At 54.7% G+C, this 20,382-nt stretch overlaps 1 protein-coding gene across 9 annotated transcripts in view; it reads right to left on the bottom strand.

Annotated features, from left to right (window-relative positions):
- Positions 1-20,382, bottom strand: part of RALGDS (ral guanine nucleotide dissociation stimulator) — a 400,090-nt gene that overhangs the window by 21,076 nt on the left and 358,632 nt on the right. For all 9 annotated transcript variants that reach the window (XM_085613896.1, XM_085613894.1, XM_085613892.1 and 6 more), the window contains exons 2-8: positions 15,884-15,994; positions 12,130-12,323; positions 10,683-10,757; positions 10,278-10,471; positions 8,881-9,002; positions 7,661-7,876; positions 1,757-1,860 (exon numbers count right to left, since the gene is read on the bottom strand). In XM_085613896.1, the coding sequence (XP_085470022.1) occupies positions 1,757-1,860; positions 7,661-7,876; positions 8,881-9,002; positions 10,278-10,471; positions 10,683-10,757; positions 12,130-12,323; positions 15,884-15,994 (1,016 nt within the window). The remainder of the gene's footprint in view (positions 1-1,756; positions 1,861-7,660; positions 7,877-8,880; positions 9,003-10,277; positions 10,472-10,682; positions 10,758-12,129; positions 12,324-15,883; positions 15,995-20,382) is intronic.

Here is a 20,382-nt window from a genome sequence, read left to right as displayed (position 1 = left end):
AACACGAGTGGCCCCAGTACAGTGCTTCCGCGTGCGCCACTACCGTGCCCTTGGTACCAAGACATCTGGAGTTGTGAAACATCTGCAAGAATCGGTGTTTTTGTGCAAATGCCCGTATTCTACCCAACGCCCCCCCTCCCCCTTGCAATTTATAACCAGAATTTCGACAGGATGTTTTTGGAAATGCCCCATATGTGCTGGTCCTGCCGGACTTGGAATGCCAATAGCATCTGAAACTGGTTAACCGGCCAACTCGTGCTGTGTGCCACCTCCCCACAGCTTCAGCCGGAGTACAGACCACCCAGTGACCCTAGGCCTCCTGTAGACTCTCCCTCCATAGTCAGGGTGCATGTCCGGCACAGAGGTACTACACCGTCTCAGGGTTCCAATGCATCAAACACTATCTCTGTTCCAGTCTTCTAAGCGCTTCAGGGTCAGTAAGACGCCTGAGTAGCACTGGACTCCTAGAACCAGCTATCCCTCACACTTTAAAGTTAGAACAGTGAAGGAGTCTCATAAAGGCGTGCAACGCCCATTGGGCTCAAAGGGCTTCAGCCCCCCCGCCCCCTTCGTGTGTGGCAGCCCGGGATGAGACAGCTTCCCGGGCACACGCACAGCCGCACTCTAGTACTTCACAGGTCTTTAAAAGACCATGTGCTTGTTAATGAGGCTTCGTTGTGTTTTCTCCCATTCTTAGAGACCCGGAATCTCCACTCTGCCTATTGCTGGAAGAATTAGCCCCTCCCCCGAAATTTTTTCTGAGTCCCCCAAAAATAAGGCTCTAGTTGCCCCTCTGGTTTCATATATAAGGAGGGTCAGGGACGCATCAACAGAGAAGAATGAGTGAGCGAATGAAGGTGTGGGAAAGGGCAGGAGGAGTGGTGACGTGTTCGAGTGGCACACGGGTCCAGGTAGCCAGGCTGTGGCTTTTAGGGTGGTCATCTTCCCCAGAGAAAAATTCTAGCCAATTGGCCCAGACAGGACATCCACACAGCATTTTATATATAGTCGTCCGTGTCCATTTTTAACATCACTTTGCTGTCTTTCTATGTTTTAAAATACCAGTTATGAATCATTAAATCATCTCTAGAGAACATTTTAGAGGGATTTATTAAAGTGTTTAAAGTGTGAACCGAGAAGAGGACATAAATATAGGGTTTTAAAAGGTTTCCTATTTTTTTTAACTGGCTGGAAGGTTGAAATACTGTTCACACCAGTATAAAAAAAACTAGCCAGGTGACTATCGAGTGACAAGTAAGAGTAAGACTGACACGGACACAAGGACGCCGGAGATTTAAAATCAAATTTCACCACAAACGTGGGCATATTGAAGGAGGAAAAAGCTTTTTCCAGAGTAAGGTACCAGAGGAATCCATGACACCAGAAGTTGGAAGAGTTCCCTTCAAAATCATAATCCAGTGTTAGTCTCAATGAGTCCACTAAAACTCCCAGAACCACCTATTAAATGTAGGCCACGGCTGGAAGCGGGTTCCAGTGACACGGAATAGTCTGGGTCGCCCTGCTTCAGACGTCATTAGTGCCTTTGTAGGCAGTGACATCGCTAGAGATTGTAGCGTTTCCAGGATCGTCCAGTAGGTGGCAGGAGAGACACACATGAGTGTATTACAAGCACGATGCCGTGCCAAGGAGGTGAGGGTTTCCATTGGGTACGTGATGGGACGGCCAGACCAGGTCCTGTGTGGGACAGAGGGGGGCTGTGAAAGGAGGTGTAGGGGTCCGAGAGGGAGGCGCTTACCTGGACACCTCGTCCCACGTCTTCTTCAGCCGGTGCACCGCGTTGCACTGTAGCGCCGAGAGAATGGCCCGCAGCGAGGAGAAGTTTTTCAAGATCCGACACTCCTGATGGGAGACAACAGGCAGTTCAGTGAATGTTTAGGCAAAGGTGTCCAAAAGTCAGACTTCGGATCAGTGGTCAGCTGTTTACATTCTCCTCTCCCCCTCCCCCAAACATTTGTGACCATGTAAGATCCGTAGAGGTGTGCTGTGTAATGCAAGTACCTGCGAGATGGTGCAGTCTGAGGTCGCTGTGCTGGGTGTGAACCCAGACTGAGGATTCTTTGCTCCTGGGGGAGGGCGGAGAGACTGGGTTGTGTGCCCCCCCAGACTGTGGGTTCTTTGCTCCTGGGGGAGGGCGGAGAGGCTGTGTTGTGTGTGCCCCCAGACGGAGGATTCTTTGCTCCTGGGGGAGGGTGGAGAGGCTGGGTTGTGTGTGCCCCCAGACTGAGGGTTCTTTGCTCCTGGGGGAGGGCGGGGAGGCTGTGTTGTGTGTGCCCCCAGACTGAGGGTTCTTTGCTCCTGGGGGAGGACGGAGAGGCTGTGTTGTGTGTACCCCCAGACGGAGGGTTCTTTGCTCCTGGGGGAGGGCGGAGAGGCTGGGTTGTGTGTGCCCCCAGACTGAGGGTTCTTTGCTCCTGGGGGAGGGCGGGGAGGCTGTGTTGTGTGTGCCCCCAGACTGAGGGTTCTTTGCTCCTGGGGGAGGGCGGAGAGCCTGTGTTGTGTGTGCCCCCAGACTGAGGGTTCTTTGCTCCTCGGGGAGGGCGGAGGGGCTGGGTGTGTGCCCCCCCAGACTGAGGGTTCTTTGCTCCTGGGGGAGGGTGGAGAGGCTGTGTTGTGTGCCCCCAGACTGAGGGTTCTTTGCTCCTGGGGGAGGGCGGAGTGGCTGTTTTGTGTGTGCCCCCAGACTGAGGGTTCTTTGCTCCTGGGGGAGGGCGGAGAGGCTGTGTTGTGTGTGCCCCCAGACTGAGGGTTCTTTGCTCCTGGGGGAGGGCGGAGAGGCTGTGTTGTGTGTGCCCCCTGACTGAGGGTTCTTTGCTCCTGGGGGAGGACGGAGAGGCTGTGTTGTGTGTGCCCCCAGACTGAGGGTTCTTTGCTCCTGGGGGAGGGCGGAGAGGCTGTGTTGTGCGTGCCCCCAGACTGAGAGTTCTTTGCTCCTGGGGGAGGGCGGAGAGGCTGTGTTGTGTGTTCCCCAGACTGAGGGTTCTTTGCTCCTGGGGGAGGGCGGAGAGGCTGTGTTGTGTGTGCCCCCAGACGGAGGGTTCTTTGCACCTGGGGAGGGCGGAGAGGCTGGGTTGTGTGTGCCCCCAGACTGAGGGTTCTTTGCTCCTGGGGGAGGGCGGAGAGGCTGTGTTGTGTGTGTCAACCCAGACTGAGGGTTCTTTGCTCCTGGGGGAGGGCGGAGAGGCTGTGTTGTGTGTGCCCCCAGACTGAGGGTTCTTTGCTCCTGGGGGAGGGCGGAGAGGCTGTGTTGTGTGTGCCCCCAGACTGAGGGTTCTTTGCTCCTGGGGGAGGGCGGAGAGGCTGTGTTGTGTGTGCCCCCAGACTGAGTGTTCTTTGCTCCTGGGGGAGGGTGTAGAGGCTGTGTTGTGTGTGTGCCCCCAGACTGAGGGTTCTTTGCTCCTGGGGGAGGGCGGAGAGGCTGTGTTGTGTGTGCCCCCAGACTGAGGGTTCTTTGCTCCTGGGGGAGGGCGGAGAGGCTGTGTTGTGTGTGCCCCCAGACTGAGGGTTCTTTGCTCCTGGGGGAGGGCGGAGAGGCTGTGTTGTGTGTGCCCCCAGACTGAGGGTTCTTTGCTCCTGGGGGAGGGCGGAGAGGCTGTGTTGTATGTGCCCCCAGACTGAGGGTTCTTTGCTCCTGGGGGAGGGCGGAGAGGCTGTGTTGTGTGCCCCCCCAGACTGTGGGTTCTTTGCTCCTGGGGGAGGGCGGAGAGGCTGTGTTGTGTGTGCCCCCAGATGGAGGATTCTTTGCTCCTGGGGGAGGGCGGAGAGGCTGTGTTGTGTGCCCCCCCAGACTGTGGGTTCTTTGCTCCTGGGGGAGGGCGGAGAGGCTGTGTTGTGTGTGCCCCCAGACGGAGGATTCTTTGCTCCTGGGGGAGGGTGGAGAGGCTGGGTTGTGTGTGCCCCTGGACTGAGGGTTCTTTGCTCCTGGGGGGAGGGCGGGGAGGCTGTGTTGTGTGTGCCCCCAGACTGAGCGTTCTTTGCTCCTGGGGGAGGGCGGAGAGGCTGTGTTGTGTGTGCCCCCAGACGGAGGGTTCTTTGCTCCTGGGGGAGGGCGGAGAGGCTGTGTTGTGTGTGCCCCCAGACTGAGGGTTCTTTGCTCCTGGGGGAGGGCGGAGAGGCTGTGTGTGCGCGCCCCCAGACGGAGGATTCTTTGCTCCTGGGGGAGGGCGGAGAGGCTGTGTTGTGTGTGCCCCCAGACTGAGTGTTCTTTGCTCCTGGGGGAGGGCGGAGAGGCTGTGTTGTGTGTGCCCCCAGACTGAGTGTTCTTTGCTCCTGGGGGAGGGCGGAGAGGCTGTGTTGTGTGTGCCCCCAGACTGAGTGTTCTTTGCTCCTGGGGGAGGGCGGAGAGGCTGTGTTGTGTGTGCCCCCAGACTGAGGGTTCTTTGCTCCTGGGGGAGGGCGGAGAGGCTGGGTTGTGTGTGCCCCCAGACTGAGGGTTCTTTGCTCCTGGGGGAGGGCGGAGAGGCTGTGTGTGTGCCCCCAGACTGAGGGTTCTTTGCTCCTGGGGGAGGGCGGAGAGGCTGTGTTGTGTGTGCCCCCAGACTGAGGGTTCTTTGCTCCTGGGGGAGGGCGGAGAGGCTGTGTGTGTGCCCCCAGACTGAGGGTTCTTTGCTCCTGGGGGAGGGCGGAGAGGCTGTGTTGTGTGTGCCCCCAGACTGAGGGTTCTTTGCTCCTGGGGGAGGGCGGAGAGGCTGTGTTGTGTGTGCCCCCAGACTGAGGGTTCTTTGCTCCCGGGGGAGGGCGGAGAGGCTGTGTTGTGTGTGCCCCCAGACTGAGGGTTCTTTGCTCCTGGGGGAGGGCGGAGAGGCTGTGTTGTGTGTGCCCCCAGACTGAGGGTTCTTTGCTCCTGGGGGAGGGCGGAGAGGCTGTGTTGTGTGTGCCCCCAGACTGAGGGTTCTTTGCACCTGGGGGAGGGCGGAGAGGCTGTGTGTGCGCGCCCCCAGACTGAGGGTTCTTTGCTCCTGGGGGTGGCTGCGCTGTGTGGCCCCAGAATGGGGGTGATCTGCCACTTGGGCGGGGGGCTGTGCTGCGTGTGACCCCAGATTCAGGGTTCTTTGCCGTGGGGGGGGGGGGGGGGGGTGCGAGGGGGGTTGTGGGCTGTGCTGTGAGTGGGCAGAGATTGTGGGTTCTCTGGTATCTCGACCACTAATAGAAAGCCATAAGAACAGCAAACGCATCACGCACATGCAACACAGCACAGCCATGTCTCCTGGTGGCCACCACACCGCTCCCAATAACACACAAACACCACAAGTATGCCATATAGGGGTCTGTGAGAGTACACAACGTCATCCAACCATGATACACTCATGCAACAGACAGAACTCACTGCACACAGCCAGCAAAGGCCAAATATTCCCAAAAAACAGCTGCATGGCGCCCAACAGCACTTCACACCAAGCAAAGCCACGCACAATAGATCTCTCTCGCACAAGTGTGCGCGCGCGCCCACACACACATCCCACAACAACACATACCAGTTAAACACAACACCACACAAAAACCTAGCATACCCCAAACCCAGCACAACAGTCTCGGCAACACAGAATAATCATTAATAACCGGTAATGACCGCTGGCCTCACCTCCAGGCACCACTCGTGCCCCAAAGCACACGATGAGGGCCCAAGACCCCCGAGTAGACCCTAAACCCAAGCACCGTGAATAGGACCACCATGACCCCAGGAGGGGCACCAGTCCAGAAAACCTCACAATAAGTCCCCCTCCGACAGGTCTCTATGCTGGCGCGTAGCCAGGCGGCAGCCGCATCAAATACTGAAACTTGGTTTCAATCCGTGGAATTGGGGCCCCCCACTACAAAGCCTCGATGTAGGCGTTGGATTACTAAAATCAAGCCCGAGGTGTCATTTCAGGATGGTTACAGGTAGTAACTGAAAGAAAGGGGTGTGTGGGATGCAGCTGCAACAACCTCTTGCTTTTTAAGCTAGTTTTAACATACCCGCCTGCTAAGATGCCAGCGTTTGACACCGCGGGCCTGTGCCTGCTAACATACCAGCGTTTGACACCGCGGGCCTGTGCCTGCTAAGATGCCAGCGTTTGACACCGCGGGCCTGTGCCTGCTAACATACCAGCGTTTGACACCGCGGGCCTGTGCCTGCTAAGATGCCAGCGTTTGACACCGTGGGCCTGTGCCTGCTAACATACCAGCGTTTGACACCGTGGGCCTGTGCCTGCTAACATACCAGCGTTTGACACCGTGGGCCTGTGCCTGCTAAGATGCCAGCGTTTGACACCGCGGGCCTGTGCCTGCTAAGATGCCAGCGTTTGAACCGCGGGCCTGTGCCTGCTAAGATGCCAGCGTTTGACACCGCGGGCCTGTGCCTGCTAAGATGCCAGCGTTTGAACCGTGGGCCTGTGCAACGCTCCGCTCTTGGTTTACTTGGAGCGATGGAGCCTTTCGCTGGGGACAGTAATTTGCCTGACATCACACAACGCGTCAAAGTGAATACGGACTTCAGTCAACAAATCCCAGTTCCGACTTGGAGGCTTAGCCAGGCGCTGCACCTGCTGCCTCTGAACAGCTGTGCTGTTTCTGTCCAAGCCAGGAATGCGCACCAGGCGCACATTTGACTGTGCTTCACTGCCCTAAAAATGTACGGCTCTTGGCACATGCCACATCTCCTAAGCCGCTTTCATCCTTCCACATATTTGGACTTGAAAGCACCATGCCTTGCATAAAATATCTCCCCCTGCAGTTCTCCACATCCCCACCCACCAGTCCCCCAACACCACTCTCTCTTCGCCAAGGTCTGAAACTTGTTCCAGCGTGCAGAAGAGGGGTCTTGCTGGGCTGGTGCAGGGTGACCAGGAAGGGGCTCATTACAACATGGCTGCCGTGGCATGGTAATATCCTTTGCAATATGGACGCCAGGCACCCCTTACATCAAGCTCACACCTCATTAGGATGTCCTCTATTACAACATGGCTGCCATGGCACGGTGACGTCTTTTATAGTATGTCGGCTACGCACCTGAATGGCGATTGCCCACGCTCACCCCATGCCTTTCATGCTCACATCTCATTGGGACAGCATCTATTACAATATGGCTGCCGTGGCATGTTGATATTCGATACAATATGGCTGCCACACGCGCTCTGTTATACTGAGCCTTCCAAGCTCACATCTAATTAGGACGCCGTTTATTACACCCGGATTGCCATCCATGCCCTCGAGTAGTAAAAGTGCCTTTCCAGTTTAGCTGTCACGCTCCCACCAGGGCTGCCGTACTGTATTTCTACTGCCCACTCAAGCGTGTGTAGGTGTTTTGGCAGTGGACTATAGAAAGCATGGCACTCACGCATGGGTAGCATAATCTCTTGGTACAACATCACCATGCCCACAGGGGCAGAAGCAAACTCAAACATGCGCCCTCCTTCAAAATATACAGCTTCAAAACATGGCTGCCCTCAAACACAAAGTTAGGAATGACTGTTACAATGTGACTGTAATGCTTAGATAGAAGACCTCTCTTGCAACATGCGTTCCATATTGAAACATGTCCAGATGGCCTCCATTACAACATGGCCGCCATGTTTGCACGAGGTAGGCAACAATTGCTGCTTGTAACACTCTGTACCTTCTAAGCAGAATAGCTAAACCAACAGTAAGTTCCACCCAGACTCACCCTGGCCACATCGATCCACCTCTCCACCACCTTGGCTCTCTGGTGAGGCTTCATGCAGCGGTCACTCAGGCACGAGGCGATGACGCAGTTGGTGACGCTGTTGAACTGGGAGACGGTGGCTCGGATGGTCGGGGCCAGGTGCTCCTTGCCCTTCTTGTCCCGCTGCGACCAGATGCAGCCCAAGCAGTGGTAGGGCACTACTTTCTTAAAGAGGTCCTGTGGAGCAGGGAGACAGCGCACAGAGGTTATTCAATCCCATGGAGGAGCTACAAGGGCAAGCGTTTTAGGGCTGCTGCGCCACAGACTTAAACATATTTTGGAGTGAAAAGAGGCTACAACTATAAATTAAACTATGTATGGGCTGAGACGGCCGTTTCTCCTTATTTACCACTTACAAATGTCAAGTGATTGAAATGAAATATACCAGTGAGAAGGGGCAACCTATGTTTGAGGGATGAAAGGTGAAGAAAATTTTAAATAAAAAAAAAAAAAAAGAAGAGAAAGGTAATTATAGAAAATTGAGGCAGGCATGATAGTCGAAGTAATGGGGAGGAAAGATGTAGGCAGGGAGGGGGATAATGGAAAGAATAAGAAACACTGGAGATGGGGTGGACCACCAGACATGTGGGGCGGGGGGGGGGGGGGGGGGGGGGTGATGATGATTATTTCTTGCAGTGAAAAATGAGTGCCATGGCAAAGACAGGTTTCATTGAAACCCAGGACTTTCATCAATGGCGGGATTTAGCACGAGCTAATAGGAACAAGAGTTAATATATGTAAATAAATATTACATTTAAAAAAAATGACTAATGCCTGCCACCCAAGCAATGATATCTTCGGGGACCAGTAATGCTCTGAATTGTCACACTTGTGCAGTGTGATGGTTCGTAGTTGTGTTAGGATTCTTCTGGGCACCACTGGCAGGGAAAATGGGTGGTGCAAGTTCCAGTGGCTTCTGACAGGGCCCTGGCACTTATTCTGTTACAAATTAAGCCCTGCTGTACAGTTATCTAGACAATGCTACTTTTCCATTAGATTGAAAAAATATATATAATAAACTAAAAAGAGAAAATATTAGATCTAAAGAAATAGCCTCGAGAGAAGAACATGGCAGGAGAGGAGAGAAGAGGGGGAAACACCCAGGAGAAGGTCACAGAGGAGAGGTGAAGTTGGGGGAACAAAACGAGACAACTACGGTCACCAGACGAGACCCTACTCACAGCATCCATGACAGTAAACTGCTCGGCCACCATCTCCTGTGAGAACTGCAGGAAGTCGGATCTGCCCTCGCAGAGGCCGTTCTCCTCCACGATCCGGACTGTGAAGCTGGAGTGATCTAGAACTGAGAAGAGGGAGAGGACTGGGTCAAGATGTGCACCATCGTGGTGCCAGCCGGACTGGGTCAAGACGTGCACCATCGTGGTGCCAGCCAGACTGGGTCAAGATGTGCACCATCGTGGTGCCAGCCAGACTGGGTCAAGACGTGCACCATCGTGGTGCCAGCCGGACTGGGTCAAGAGGTGAGACGCGCACCATCGTGGTGCCAGCCGGACTGGGTCAAGAGGTGAGAAGCGCACCATCGTGGTGCCAGCCGGACTGGGTCAAGAGGTGAGACGCGCACCATCGTGGTGCCAGCCGGACTGGGTCAAGAGGTGAGACGCGCACCATCGTGGTGCCAGCCGGACTGGGTCAAGAGGTGAGACGCGCACCATCGTGGTGCCAGCCGGACTGGGTCAAGAGGTGAGACGCGCACCATCGTGGTGCCAGCCGGACTGGGTCAAGGCGTGCACCATCGTGGTGCCAGCCGGACTGGGTCAAGAGGCGAGACGCGCACCATCATGGTGTCAGTCTCAACTCTCCACGCAAGCTGCCTACTGGTGGCCTTGGTTATCCACACTGAAGGCCGTGCACTGCACCCCCATACCTCTGCACTCACACTCGTTACATGCACACCGTGTGTGCTTCTGCACTACATGCTAGCCCTAATCTGGCCAACAGACCCCCACCGTGGCACCCTCATCTCACTACTAGGACTGTTAGTTCCACTCTCTCCAACCTACCGTCCTCTGGTCCTTCTACGCCCCCAACCACGATTCCCCTTTCTTTGGGCCCACCCCTCACGGTTCAACCCCCATTCCGTTGGTGCACCAAATCCCTTTAGTTGGGCTGTGAGTGCTCTATGTTATCAACCCGCTCTAAAATCTCATGGCCTGCGCCACATGTGCCCTTCCTTGAGTGTCAGATGTAGTTTCTTCCGTATCCCCGCCCAATGCCCATCAACAACCATCAGCGGGCACTGGACATGCCATGCTGTCACCACCACCACCTACTATACATCTAGCTTGGTTGCCCCTGTCCTCCAAGTTGCTTTTTACCTTCCCTTCCCTCCACCCCTTTCGTCCTGTGGGGGTGGGGAAGGGCAAGGAGAAGTAAGAAAACCCCTCACTCCTGGAGGTGCAGGGCAGGAACGAGTGTGGGGTTGGGTGTTAGAGGACCTCTTCCATAAGGAGGGATAGATGCCCTTGTACGCTGGGCTGTGGGGATGTATAAGAGAAAGAGACTATTCTACCCGAGTGTGGGGTGGGGGCTTCCATCCTGGTGGGGTGGGATCCCTTACCGTCCTGCTCAGCCTCCAGCGCCTGCTGTCTCTGGAACTGGTCCAGCAGCAGCCGAGCGCGACGCTCCAGGTCAGAGCCGGGGATGTAGTGATGGACGTACGAGATGAGCTGTCGCAGGCACGAGAAGTCCGGGGGGTTCCGGAAGTCCTCGGAGTACTGGTCCAGCCAGGCGCCCAGGATGGAGGAGATGGTGCTGTTGGTGGGAAACACAAGTGGATTAACAGTGTACACCACCCCACATGGGTCCACCCACATCTTGGGTCTCTCCAACCACAGCTCTCTATAACTCCCATTCCAGAGCCATTTTGGGTCCATGGCTTGATGTTTGTTACCCCAACCAGTGCTCTGTACCAGGGGTCTTCAAATAACCTCCCCACCCCCTCTTGCGGAACATCCCTACTCACTTCTTGAGCTCCAAGCGGTCTTCCACTGTGTGGCGTGAGTGGTCGCCATTCGTGTGAGCATGGAATCTGCCATACCTGAGGGTAACAAAAACAGGGGTGGGGGTTAGAGGAACCCAATATACTAAATTTTAAGCAATTGCACGCAGTGCGACACCTCAAGAGTCCCACCACACTCACTGGCACCACAGTGAACTCTCGGGGGCTCTTCCCTCATGGGCCCCACACTCACTGGCACCACAGTGAACTCTCAGGGACTCCTCCTCTGACTCCCGTCTCATGGGCCCCATGCTCATTTGCACCATTCAGTGCTCTCGGGGACTTCTCTCCATGCGCCCCACACTCACTAGCATCACTCAGTAATGGGGACTCGTGGCCCTACATTCACTGGCATCAATCATGCTGCACTCTGCGACTCCCGCCTCGTGGGCCCCACACTCCCTGGCATCAAACCGTGCTCTCTCCAGGGATGGAGTTTTGAAAAATGTGTACAAGTTGTCCCAATGTGGACCCGAAGTGAAAAAGCGCCCCGCACACATTCAAGACTCATTGAGATAAATGCCTCACTGCCTTGTGGAGTTGCTGTGTTGTGTAAGTTGCTAAGTTGGGTGACGAATGACGTCTCCAGGGAGCAGAGAGGTTATCTAAGCTGCCTGAGAAGGCACGCAATAACCCCGAGGCTGTCGGACACAGTAACAGAACCAGCACAGGGGGTGTGACGGTGACACAGGACACCCAGTGTGACAAAGGGAAGCTACAGGCATGTGCGTCAGGTGTTCTCCTGATGCACGCAACACGACAGAGGGCTCAAAGACGAGCAAGGAGCATCTCCCGAGGGCACAGGGATGGGCGAGGTGTGCCTACTGCCGCTCCAGGCACTACAAACAGCCCTCCCGATCCAGGGCACCACATACCTTCAGGGTATAACACCCGTTCCGCCCACAGGTCACATACCTACTGCTTTGCTACGACACCCGCCTCATCAACTCTAGAACACCACAAACACGCACCCTACCACCAGCATTCACACATACAACCTACCGCAGCAGCTCTACAACTCCTTTCAAATAGGTGCACGTACACCGCAGAGCCGTGGTCTGCCTCCACACGCCCACTCCGTGTCCCAACATACCCCTCTGTGTATGAAGATGGCTTGCATACGTGAGGAATGTGTGTGACTCCATCACAGTGTATGAGAGTAGCGAGACAGAATGCGCGAGAGACTCCACTCTGTGAACCTAGAGGGGCACAGGCCCTTTTGATGTGCGTGAGGTGAGTACCGTGGGAATGAGTGAGACTAGTGTAATGTAAGACAAGTGATGAGGAGCAGTGTGTGGCGGCTGCAAAACGGGACATTTACGCAACAGGCGTCAAGGCGCCCACCCCACGTGGCTTCTTTTGGCTCCTGCCCCACGTGGCTTCCTTTTGGCGCGCCCCCGCGTCCAATCACCTGTTGAGCAGCAGGTCTAGCACTTGCTTGGTGGTGGCGAAGGCTCGGTAGGTGCACAGGAAGATGGTGACGTAGGTGGAGTCGTTGCCCCGGAAGGCTTGAACCAGGTACTCTACCAGCTTCTCCAGCGTGCCCGCCTTGATGGTGCGCACCTTGCACGTCTCGTACAGGTTCAGGGCCGACTCGTTCTCGAACTAGGGGGAGAAGAAAGGAGCAGTGAGGAGAGTGCAGCCTGAAAGGGGGGGTGGGGGGGGGGGGAATACAAGCAGAGGTCCAATAGCGCCCTGGGCATTAACACATTTGCCGCCCTCGGGACTGCTAGTGAATAAAGTGAGGCCGCAGCCCCTGTTCACAGGCCAATCCCTGGCTGACTGCATCCCGGGATGTGGAATTCCTATAGCCCGACGCCCGGGCAACAAGTTTTCGGGCAGCAAGTTCTTGTGTGTATTTTGTCCTTGGGACAAGTAGGCCCAACCCCTACACCACAAACCCTTTGGCTGCCAGTTTACATTACCTCATTATGGATCAGGGAAAGATATTGCTTGCAGTTAAGGCAATATTTGTGTCCATGTATTAATGCTGTTCAAACCTGTATTTATGGTTCATTAATGCAAAGCCTTTATTAGGGTGAGTGCTCTACGTAAATGCTATAAGCTCCGACTGCACAGACAGTGGTTCCAGTATGAAAATGTATACACACGTTTTCAATGTTTAGCAATATGAGGCCATGTATACTGCTTCCAGAATGCTGCGATTAGATGCAAATATTTGCAGAAGCTTGAAAGCAAGATTGAGGATTCTTTGCTTTCAAAATAAAATGTTCACAAAAAAATGCAAAAACATTTCACTCAACTACTGTAAACCTTTAGGTACCATTTCTTTGCAGCACATTTATTAAAATGTGTTGATGTATGCAAGTATTTACCAAAAAAATTCATAATGGAAAATCAATATAACCAGTTTTAATAACAATATGGGAAATATCAAAATAAAAAAGCATTGGTAAAGCCAGTAGGTCTGAAATTGTTGGTCAGCTTTTTGTTTTTTGTCAATGCGTGACTTGTTTTGGCATGGTTTTTGTAAATCCTTATTTGTGTGGGAGCTGCCAGGCCCTCACCATCATAACAAACATTGGCAAAATCAAACATTGTTTTTGGTCTCAAAAAGCACACATTGCCACAGTTGTTCCTGGCACTGAACAAAATGACTGTGTAGATCTGCTCCTTGTGAAAGAACAGAATGCTGCCACTCACAGTAAAGCTAGCCGATAGACAGAATTTAATAAACACAAAATGTCATGGTTAACACCCGACCTAATTATGGGACCAATTATTAAATAAAGTCTCAAAAGTGCCTCCATGTCCTTGCATTAAGTGCAGCTATACGGCTTTCCTGAATTCACAAGACTTTACAGAAGTAGGCCAAGAAATAGTACTCCTAGAAAAAATGTGTCAGCTGCATTGTAGCAAGAGCAATATGCAGGTGTAGATTTTCTCATGCGAAAATCTCAGTGTTTGCAACTCCACTTTCACTCAACCACTTTTTTCTCAACCCTGCAAATAGTTTTGCCATTGTCATGAGTAAATTTCCAACCTTTCCTAGTATGGGAATAAATTACAGGAGAGTTGGTGAAAACCCTTAAAACATGCAAGTTAGTAGGTTTGCACAGACGCAGAAGGGCTTTCAAACCACTATTGCTCATCATTACCTTCAGCCTCAGTATGCAGATCTGCGGAAACGTGACCACATAAGGCAATTGCTAGTATTCAAACCCTTCCATGGTAGGAGCCCTGGCGTAATCAGAGAGGCTTTATCAGAGCTTTTATATAATGAGATTGCTGCCACAATTTGCCGCCGCATTACATGGCACAAAAGGGACAAGTGGATTTTGTTACAGGACAAGTAGATTTATGAAGCAACCTGCCCGGGGACAAGTAGATATTTCATTAAATTCCACACCCCTGCTGCATCAAAGAGGCACTTACTCGAGGCACTCCTCCCCCGGATCACCTGAATCACACGCAACTTAGCTCCCCTACACTGGTTCCATGTGGTTTGTTAGGGGGCTGTTTAGGTGTACTAGCAGGGGGTTAGAGATGGGGGACAAAATAGGGGGCTAAAAACAGCAACTACGGCACATTAAAATCAATTAGAAGCGCTTTAACTGGAATCCCTGGAGCCGAGGGAGAGGCGCTGCTGTTTGCAGGCCCTGTATGCAGACAGTTCTCTTCACCCCAGTAAATATTGGCGCCCTGGGCCTGTGCACAGCTCGTGCATGCCAAAAGCCAGCCCTGGGTACAAGGCACGAGCCTGGGAAAAATGTGGGGCCGGGGGTACAAGGGAACACGGAAATAATTGGAACCGGTGTACAATGGACCGCAAAATTGTAACTGGACCATAGCAAAGGGGAAATCCAGGGTCCAATGCCAAACGAATCAGAAATAGAAGCGAACGCGGGTTGCAACCTTGGAGGCCACCCCCGAGACACCCACCGGAAGCCACCCCCGAGACACCCCCCCCCCCCGAGACACCCACCGCCACCGAGACAACCCCCCCCCCCGCCCTTTGTCTTACCCCCAGCCATTGCTGGCCCGTGTCTTACCCCCCCCCCCCAGCCATTGCTGGCCCGTGTCTTACCCCACCCCCAGCCATTGCTGGCCCGTGTCTTACCCCCCCCCAGCCATTGCTGGCCCGTGTCTTACCCCCCCAGCCATCGCTGGCCCGTGTCTTACCCCCCAAGCCATTGCTGGCCCGTGTCTTACCCCCCCCCAGCCACCGCTGCCCCGTGTCTTACCCCCCCCCAGCCACCGCTGCCCCGTGTCTTACCCCCCCCAGCCACCGCTGCCCCGTGTCTTACCCCCCCAGCCACCGCTGCCCCATGTCTTACCCCCAGCCACCGCGGCCCCGTGTCTCACCGCGGCCCCGTGTCTCACCGCGGCCCCGTGTCTCACCGCGGCCCCGTGTCTCACCCCAGCCACTGCTGCCCCATGTCTCACCCCAGCCACTGCTGCCCCGTGTCTCACCCCAGCCACTGCTGCCCCGTGTCTCACCCCAGCCACTGCTGCCCCGTGTCTCACCCCAGCCACTGCTGCCCCGTGTCTCACCCCAGCCACTGCTGCCCCGTGTCTCACCCCAGCCACTGCTGCCCCGTGTCTCACCCCAGCCACTGCTGCCCCGTGTCTCACCCCAGCCACTGCTGCCCCGTGTCTCACCCCAGCCACCGCTGCCCCGTGTCTCACCCCAGCCACCGCTGCCCCGTGTCTCACCCCAGCCACCGCTGCCCCGTGTCTCACCCCAGCCACCGCCGCCCCGTGTCTCACCCCCAGCCACCGCTGCCCCGTTTCTTACCCCCAGCCACCGCTGCCCCGTTTCTTACCCCCAGCCACCGCTGCCCCGTTTCTTACCCCCAGCCACCGCTGCCCCGTGTCTCACCCCAGCCACCGCTGCCCCGTGTCTCACCCCAGCCACCGCTGCCCTGTTTTACCCCCAGCCACCGCTGCCCCGTGTCTCACCGCTGCCCCGTGTCTCACCCCAGCCACCGCTGCCCCGTGTCTCATCCCCAGCCACCGCTGCCCCGTGTCTCATCCCCAGCCACCGCTGCCCCGTGTCTCATCCCCAGCCACCGCTGCCCCGTGTCTCATCCCCAGCCACCGCTGCCCCGTGTCTCATCCCAAGCCACCGCTGCCCCGTGTCTCATCCCCAGCCACCGCTGCCCAGTGTCTTACCCCCCAGCGATCGCTGCCTTGTTTCTTACCCCCAGCCACCGCTGCCCCTTGTTGGCCGTGTGATGAAGCTGCACCTTCCGCAGGGAAATGCTGTACACGACGCCATCTTCCACCTCTTCTCCGATCTCCTGGGTGGAGCTCTGCCAAGAAAACACAAGGAGTTCGTGAGTGCCACCCGGCTGCAAGTAAAGTGCTCTTACCCCAAACACCCACAGGCACACAAAAGCAAAGCCTCGGCACCAGCCTCCATGGTCAGAGGCATGTGTGCCACCAGTGCTAGTGCAAGGGCCCCGGCAGGGAAGAACAATGGGTACATATTAGTCGGCCGTGCCAGAGATGGGGATGTGCTTGGGAGCAGCCAGCTACTCTCAAGGCCTGTTGCGCTCCTTTGCCCCGGGCTATTGAGACAGAATGTACCATTGTGTGATGTCATAGTGCACATGAAGCTCCTCTACCCCTCCCTGAGACAGAATGTACCATTGTGTGAGGTCATAGTGCACATGAAGCTCCTCTGCCCCTCCCTGAGACAGAATGTACCATTGTGTGAGGTCATAGTGCACATGAAGCTCCTCTGCCCCTCCCTGAGACAGAATGTACCTTTGTGTGATGTCATAGTGCACATGAAGCTCCTCCCCCTATTGAGACAGAATGCACCATTGTGTGAGGTCATAGTGCACATGAAGGTCCTCTGCCCCTCCCCGAGACAGAAGGTACCATTGTGTGATGTCATAGTGCACATGAAGCTCCTCTCCCTATTGGACAGAATGTGTCTTTGTGTGATGCCATAGAGCACATGAAGCTCCTCTGCCCCTCCCTGAGACAGAATGTATCATTGTGTGATGTCATAGTGCACATGAAGATCCTCCCCCTATTGAGACAGAATGAACCATTGTGTGAGGTCATAGTGCACATGAAGCTCCTCTACCCCTCCCCGAGACAGAATGTACCATTGTGTGATGTCATAGTGCACATGAAGATCCTCCCCCTTTTTGACAGAATGTGTCTTTGTGTGATGTCATAGTGCACATGAAGCTCCTCTCCCTATTGGACAGAATGTATCATTGTGTGAGGTCATAGTGCACATGAAGCTCCTCCCCCTATTGAGACAGAATGTACCATTGTGTGATGTCATAGTGCACATGAAGCTCCTCTGCCCCTCCCCGAGACAGAATGTACCATTGTGTGATGTCATAGTGCACATGAAGCTCCTCAGCCCCTCCCCGAGACAGAATGTACCATTGTGTGATGTGAATGTTCCTGTGAGTGACTTTCCGTGCTGCCAACCAGGACTGCTGCGCCAGTACATATGAGAGAATAGTTTTTAAATCTACATGCGGACAGTGTCCTATAATGTGATAATGTTTTTACAGGATTGCAGTGTTTTAAAATACGTGGCTATTCAGGGTCACAAACGCAAACATCAAAGCGTGAGCGCACGTTTATCAGGTAAATGCACGTAGAAGGATAGTAGTTGCTGCATTACTTTTTAGCCAATAAAAAATTAAAACGTAAAAATACTATCACTTAAGAAAAATAAATATGGATAAATTCAAGCAGGAATGAAAACGCAATCGACACCATAAAACTGATATACCACACACAATGCTCTTCTGCGCTGCCTTTTTCGGGCAGGACAGCTCAGTGGGTTATGAAGGTCTCCTGTGCCTCTCTATTCAATGTTTCACTGAGTGAGGTCATAATGGCACTAGACCGGTTATCCTGCGAATCCTACCTTGATAAACAGACCTCAAAGGAACATTCTGGAATGCTTATTGTTGGCGTTTGCTAGGTGAGGCGGGCCGAGTTAAAGGAACTAATTCAGTGTAAAGAAAAAGACCGTGCTCGTTACCAGGGCTCGAGTCGGGGTACCACGCGGGTGGACGGCGTCCCCCCACTTATTATACCAGGAGCTTGATAAATGGAGCCACACATTCACTCTTTGGCCTCTCTGGGTGAGATCGGAGCTCCTTCAGAACGCTGCTCACGCGCTGGCTTCTCTGATGCGATCACATCTAAGGGGTGAGCGAGGGGAGGCAATGTGTCAGATGGTGCAAGCCACCTTTCGTGACGTCACTTCCTGTCGTGACGTCAGCGTCCCCCCACTTCTTTTTTTAGGACTTGTGCCCTGCTCGTTACCCTGTCATGCATCTCCACCAATCAGCGTTCTAGAAGGCTGCTTTGTTTGACGCCATCTTGGGACAGGAGGCCTATCGTGACATTGTTCACCCGATGGCACCCAGAAGCTGCTCTGCTCGTTCAGTAAACACAGGCTGTCGCACAGTATGACGTCATCATATACATTAAGCTCCTCCCTGTTCAGACAGAATGCATCTTTGTATGATCTGACCGCACGCTGCGTCATCTCTTGAGCCCACCCCTTCCCTCGGAATCCAGCCATGGCCATCCTGCAATCCCTACAAACACTCAGGGAAAGGAGGTCTTACCCTCTTCCTCCTGGGGATACCCTCTGACCCCTCCTTACCATTGCAAAACCAAAGGGGGTGATGGACGGAGTGTTGAACATTGCAAGCACTCACACCCCCCCCCCCCCCCCCCCCCCCCCTCAACTGATCTGGGTTTAATCCATCATCATTCTGTACCTCCTTACCACCGTCAATGCCGCCCTCACTCGAGATCTTCTGTGAAGGGGCCTTGAGTGAGGGCCCGATCTTCCAGAAAAAAACCTGAACCAGACCCGGATGACCTCACCGATGGCTGCAGCCGGCTCTCTCTAAAGAAAGTGAAACTATGGTCCAGAAAGTGACCAGAGCAGCTGAAGCAGTCTACTCCCACATCTGGCTGGTGGACTCCCAGGCACCACTTAAAGGCATCCTACACGCAACAGTATGTCTCATCCAGGGCCTGAAGGAATATGATCACTTCTCCCCCATCTGAGGGCGCTCCGCGGACTCCCGTACCCAGCCTGCACCATCTGCAAAAGCAGCGGCATCATTTACAAACCCCTCACGATCAGCATCGCTGCAGACAAGCTCACCATCTCTGGTGGCTCTCAGCACCCCCTCAGCCAGAGCACCATCACCCTGCACATTAGTGTAAAGTAAGAAGTGCATTTAAATACATTTAAAAAAAAAAAAAAAAAAAAAAAAAAGACAAGGCAGCAGGCCTCCTCCAACCACGCACCTTGGCTCCGTAACATCCCTGTATCCATCAAGACCAGCCAACGCTGCTCCAATTTAGGAAAGCCTTTCAGACGGGGCTCTTAAGAGAACACATCACGACCCTCGTTGAATTTAGGCTGGTCTTGACCCTCGCAGCGCTTAGTGCCTTGAGGCTAGGTTCCAGCCAGACAAATGCCACATGCATACGTCACACTACACATGCAGCTCCCGTGTCCTCTTCTACGTGAGGTAAGAGGGTTTGTTTGCTAAAACCACGTGTTCTACATTCCGATTGGCTGAGCCGGATCTGACGATGGGTGATTTCTTCTTAAAGAGCTCGTCACGTGGTTTCTAGCTGCATCTTGGTTTCTAGGCAACGCAGACCGTGTGTGGACACACCCCGGTGACCAAGGGGCTGCACAGACTTCGATTCACCAGAAGGTGCTAACCAATGGGAAGGCAGCTTGAGGAGCAGAGTATGACAGCTCGCGTCTAGGCGCTGCTGAAGTGCCTACGCGCCTATAAACACTCCCTGCCCGCGGCGGCGCCGGCGGCCGGCTCTCCGGGATAATGCGCGCGATGCAGGGCACACGGGAGGCAGTGGGACGGCGGCACGTGGCGCCTGAGCCCATAAACCCTCGACAGCCGCCATATGGCACCGAATAAGTGGCAGATTAGAGCCTAAACCGGTTACTGAATCAGACCAGTTTAGCTATGTACCAGCCCGTCTCACCCTCTCCCAAGCCGTGTTTATACACACCAGCGGGCACTATCAGGACACGATACCCCCGTGACCCTCCCCAGCCCGTCTGACCCTCCCCCAGGCCGTGTTTACACTCACCAGCGGGCACTATCAGGACACGATACCCCGTGACCCTCCCCAGCCCGTCTCACCCTCCTCCAGGCCGTGTTTACACTCACCAGCGGGCACTATCAGGACACGATACCCCGTGACCCTCCCCAGCCAGGCCCTAGTCCGTCTCACCCTCTGCAGGCCGTGTTTACACACCAGTGGGCACTATCAGGACGCGATACTCCGTGACCCTCACCAGCCAGGTCCTAGGTCCGTCTCACCCTCACCCTCACCCTCCTCCGGGCCTTGTGTACACACCAGCGGGCACCATCAGGACACGATACCCCGTGGCCCTCTCCAGCCGTCTCACCCTCTCCTCCCAGGCCGTGTTTACACTTACCAGGACACGATACCCCGTGGCCCTCTCCAGCCCGTCTCACCCTCTCCTCCCAGGCCGTGTTTACACCCACCAGCGGACACTACCAGGACACGATACCCCCGTGGCCCTCTCCAGCCCATCTCACCCTCTCCTCCCAGGCCGTGTTTACACACACCAGCGGGCACTATCAGGACACGATACCCCGTGGCCCTCTCCACCCAGGCCCCAGCCCGTCTC

The sequence above is a fragment of the Triturus cristatus genome, chromosome 1_2 (genome assembly GCF_964204655.1).
Source record: "Triturus cristatus chromosome 1_2, aTriCri1.1, whole genome shotgun sequence".
Taxonomy (NCBI): Eukaryota; Metazoa; Chordata; class Amphibia; order Caudata; family Salamandridae; genus Triturus; species Triturus cristatus.
This window is presented reverse-complemented; position numbering and strand designations above follow the sequence as displayed.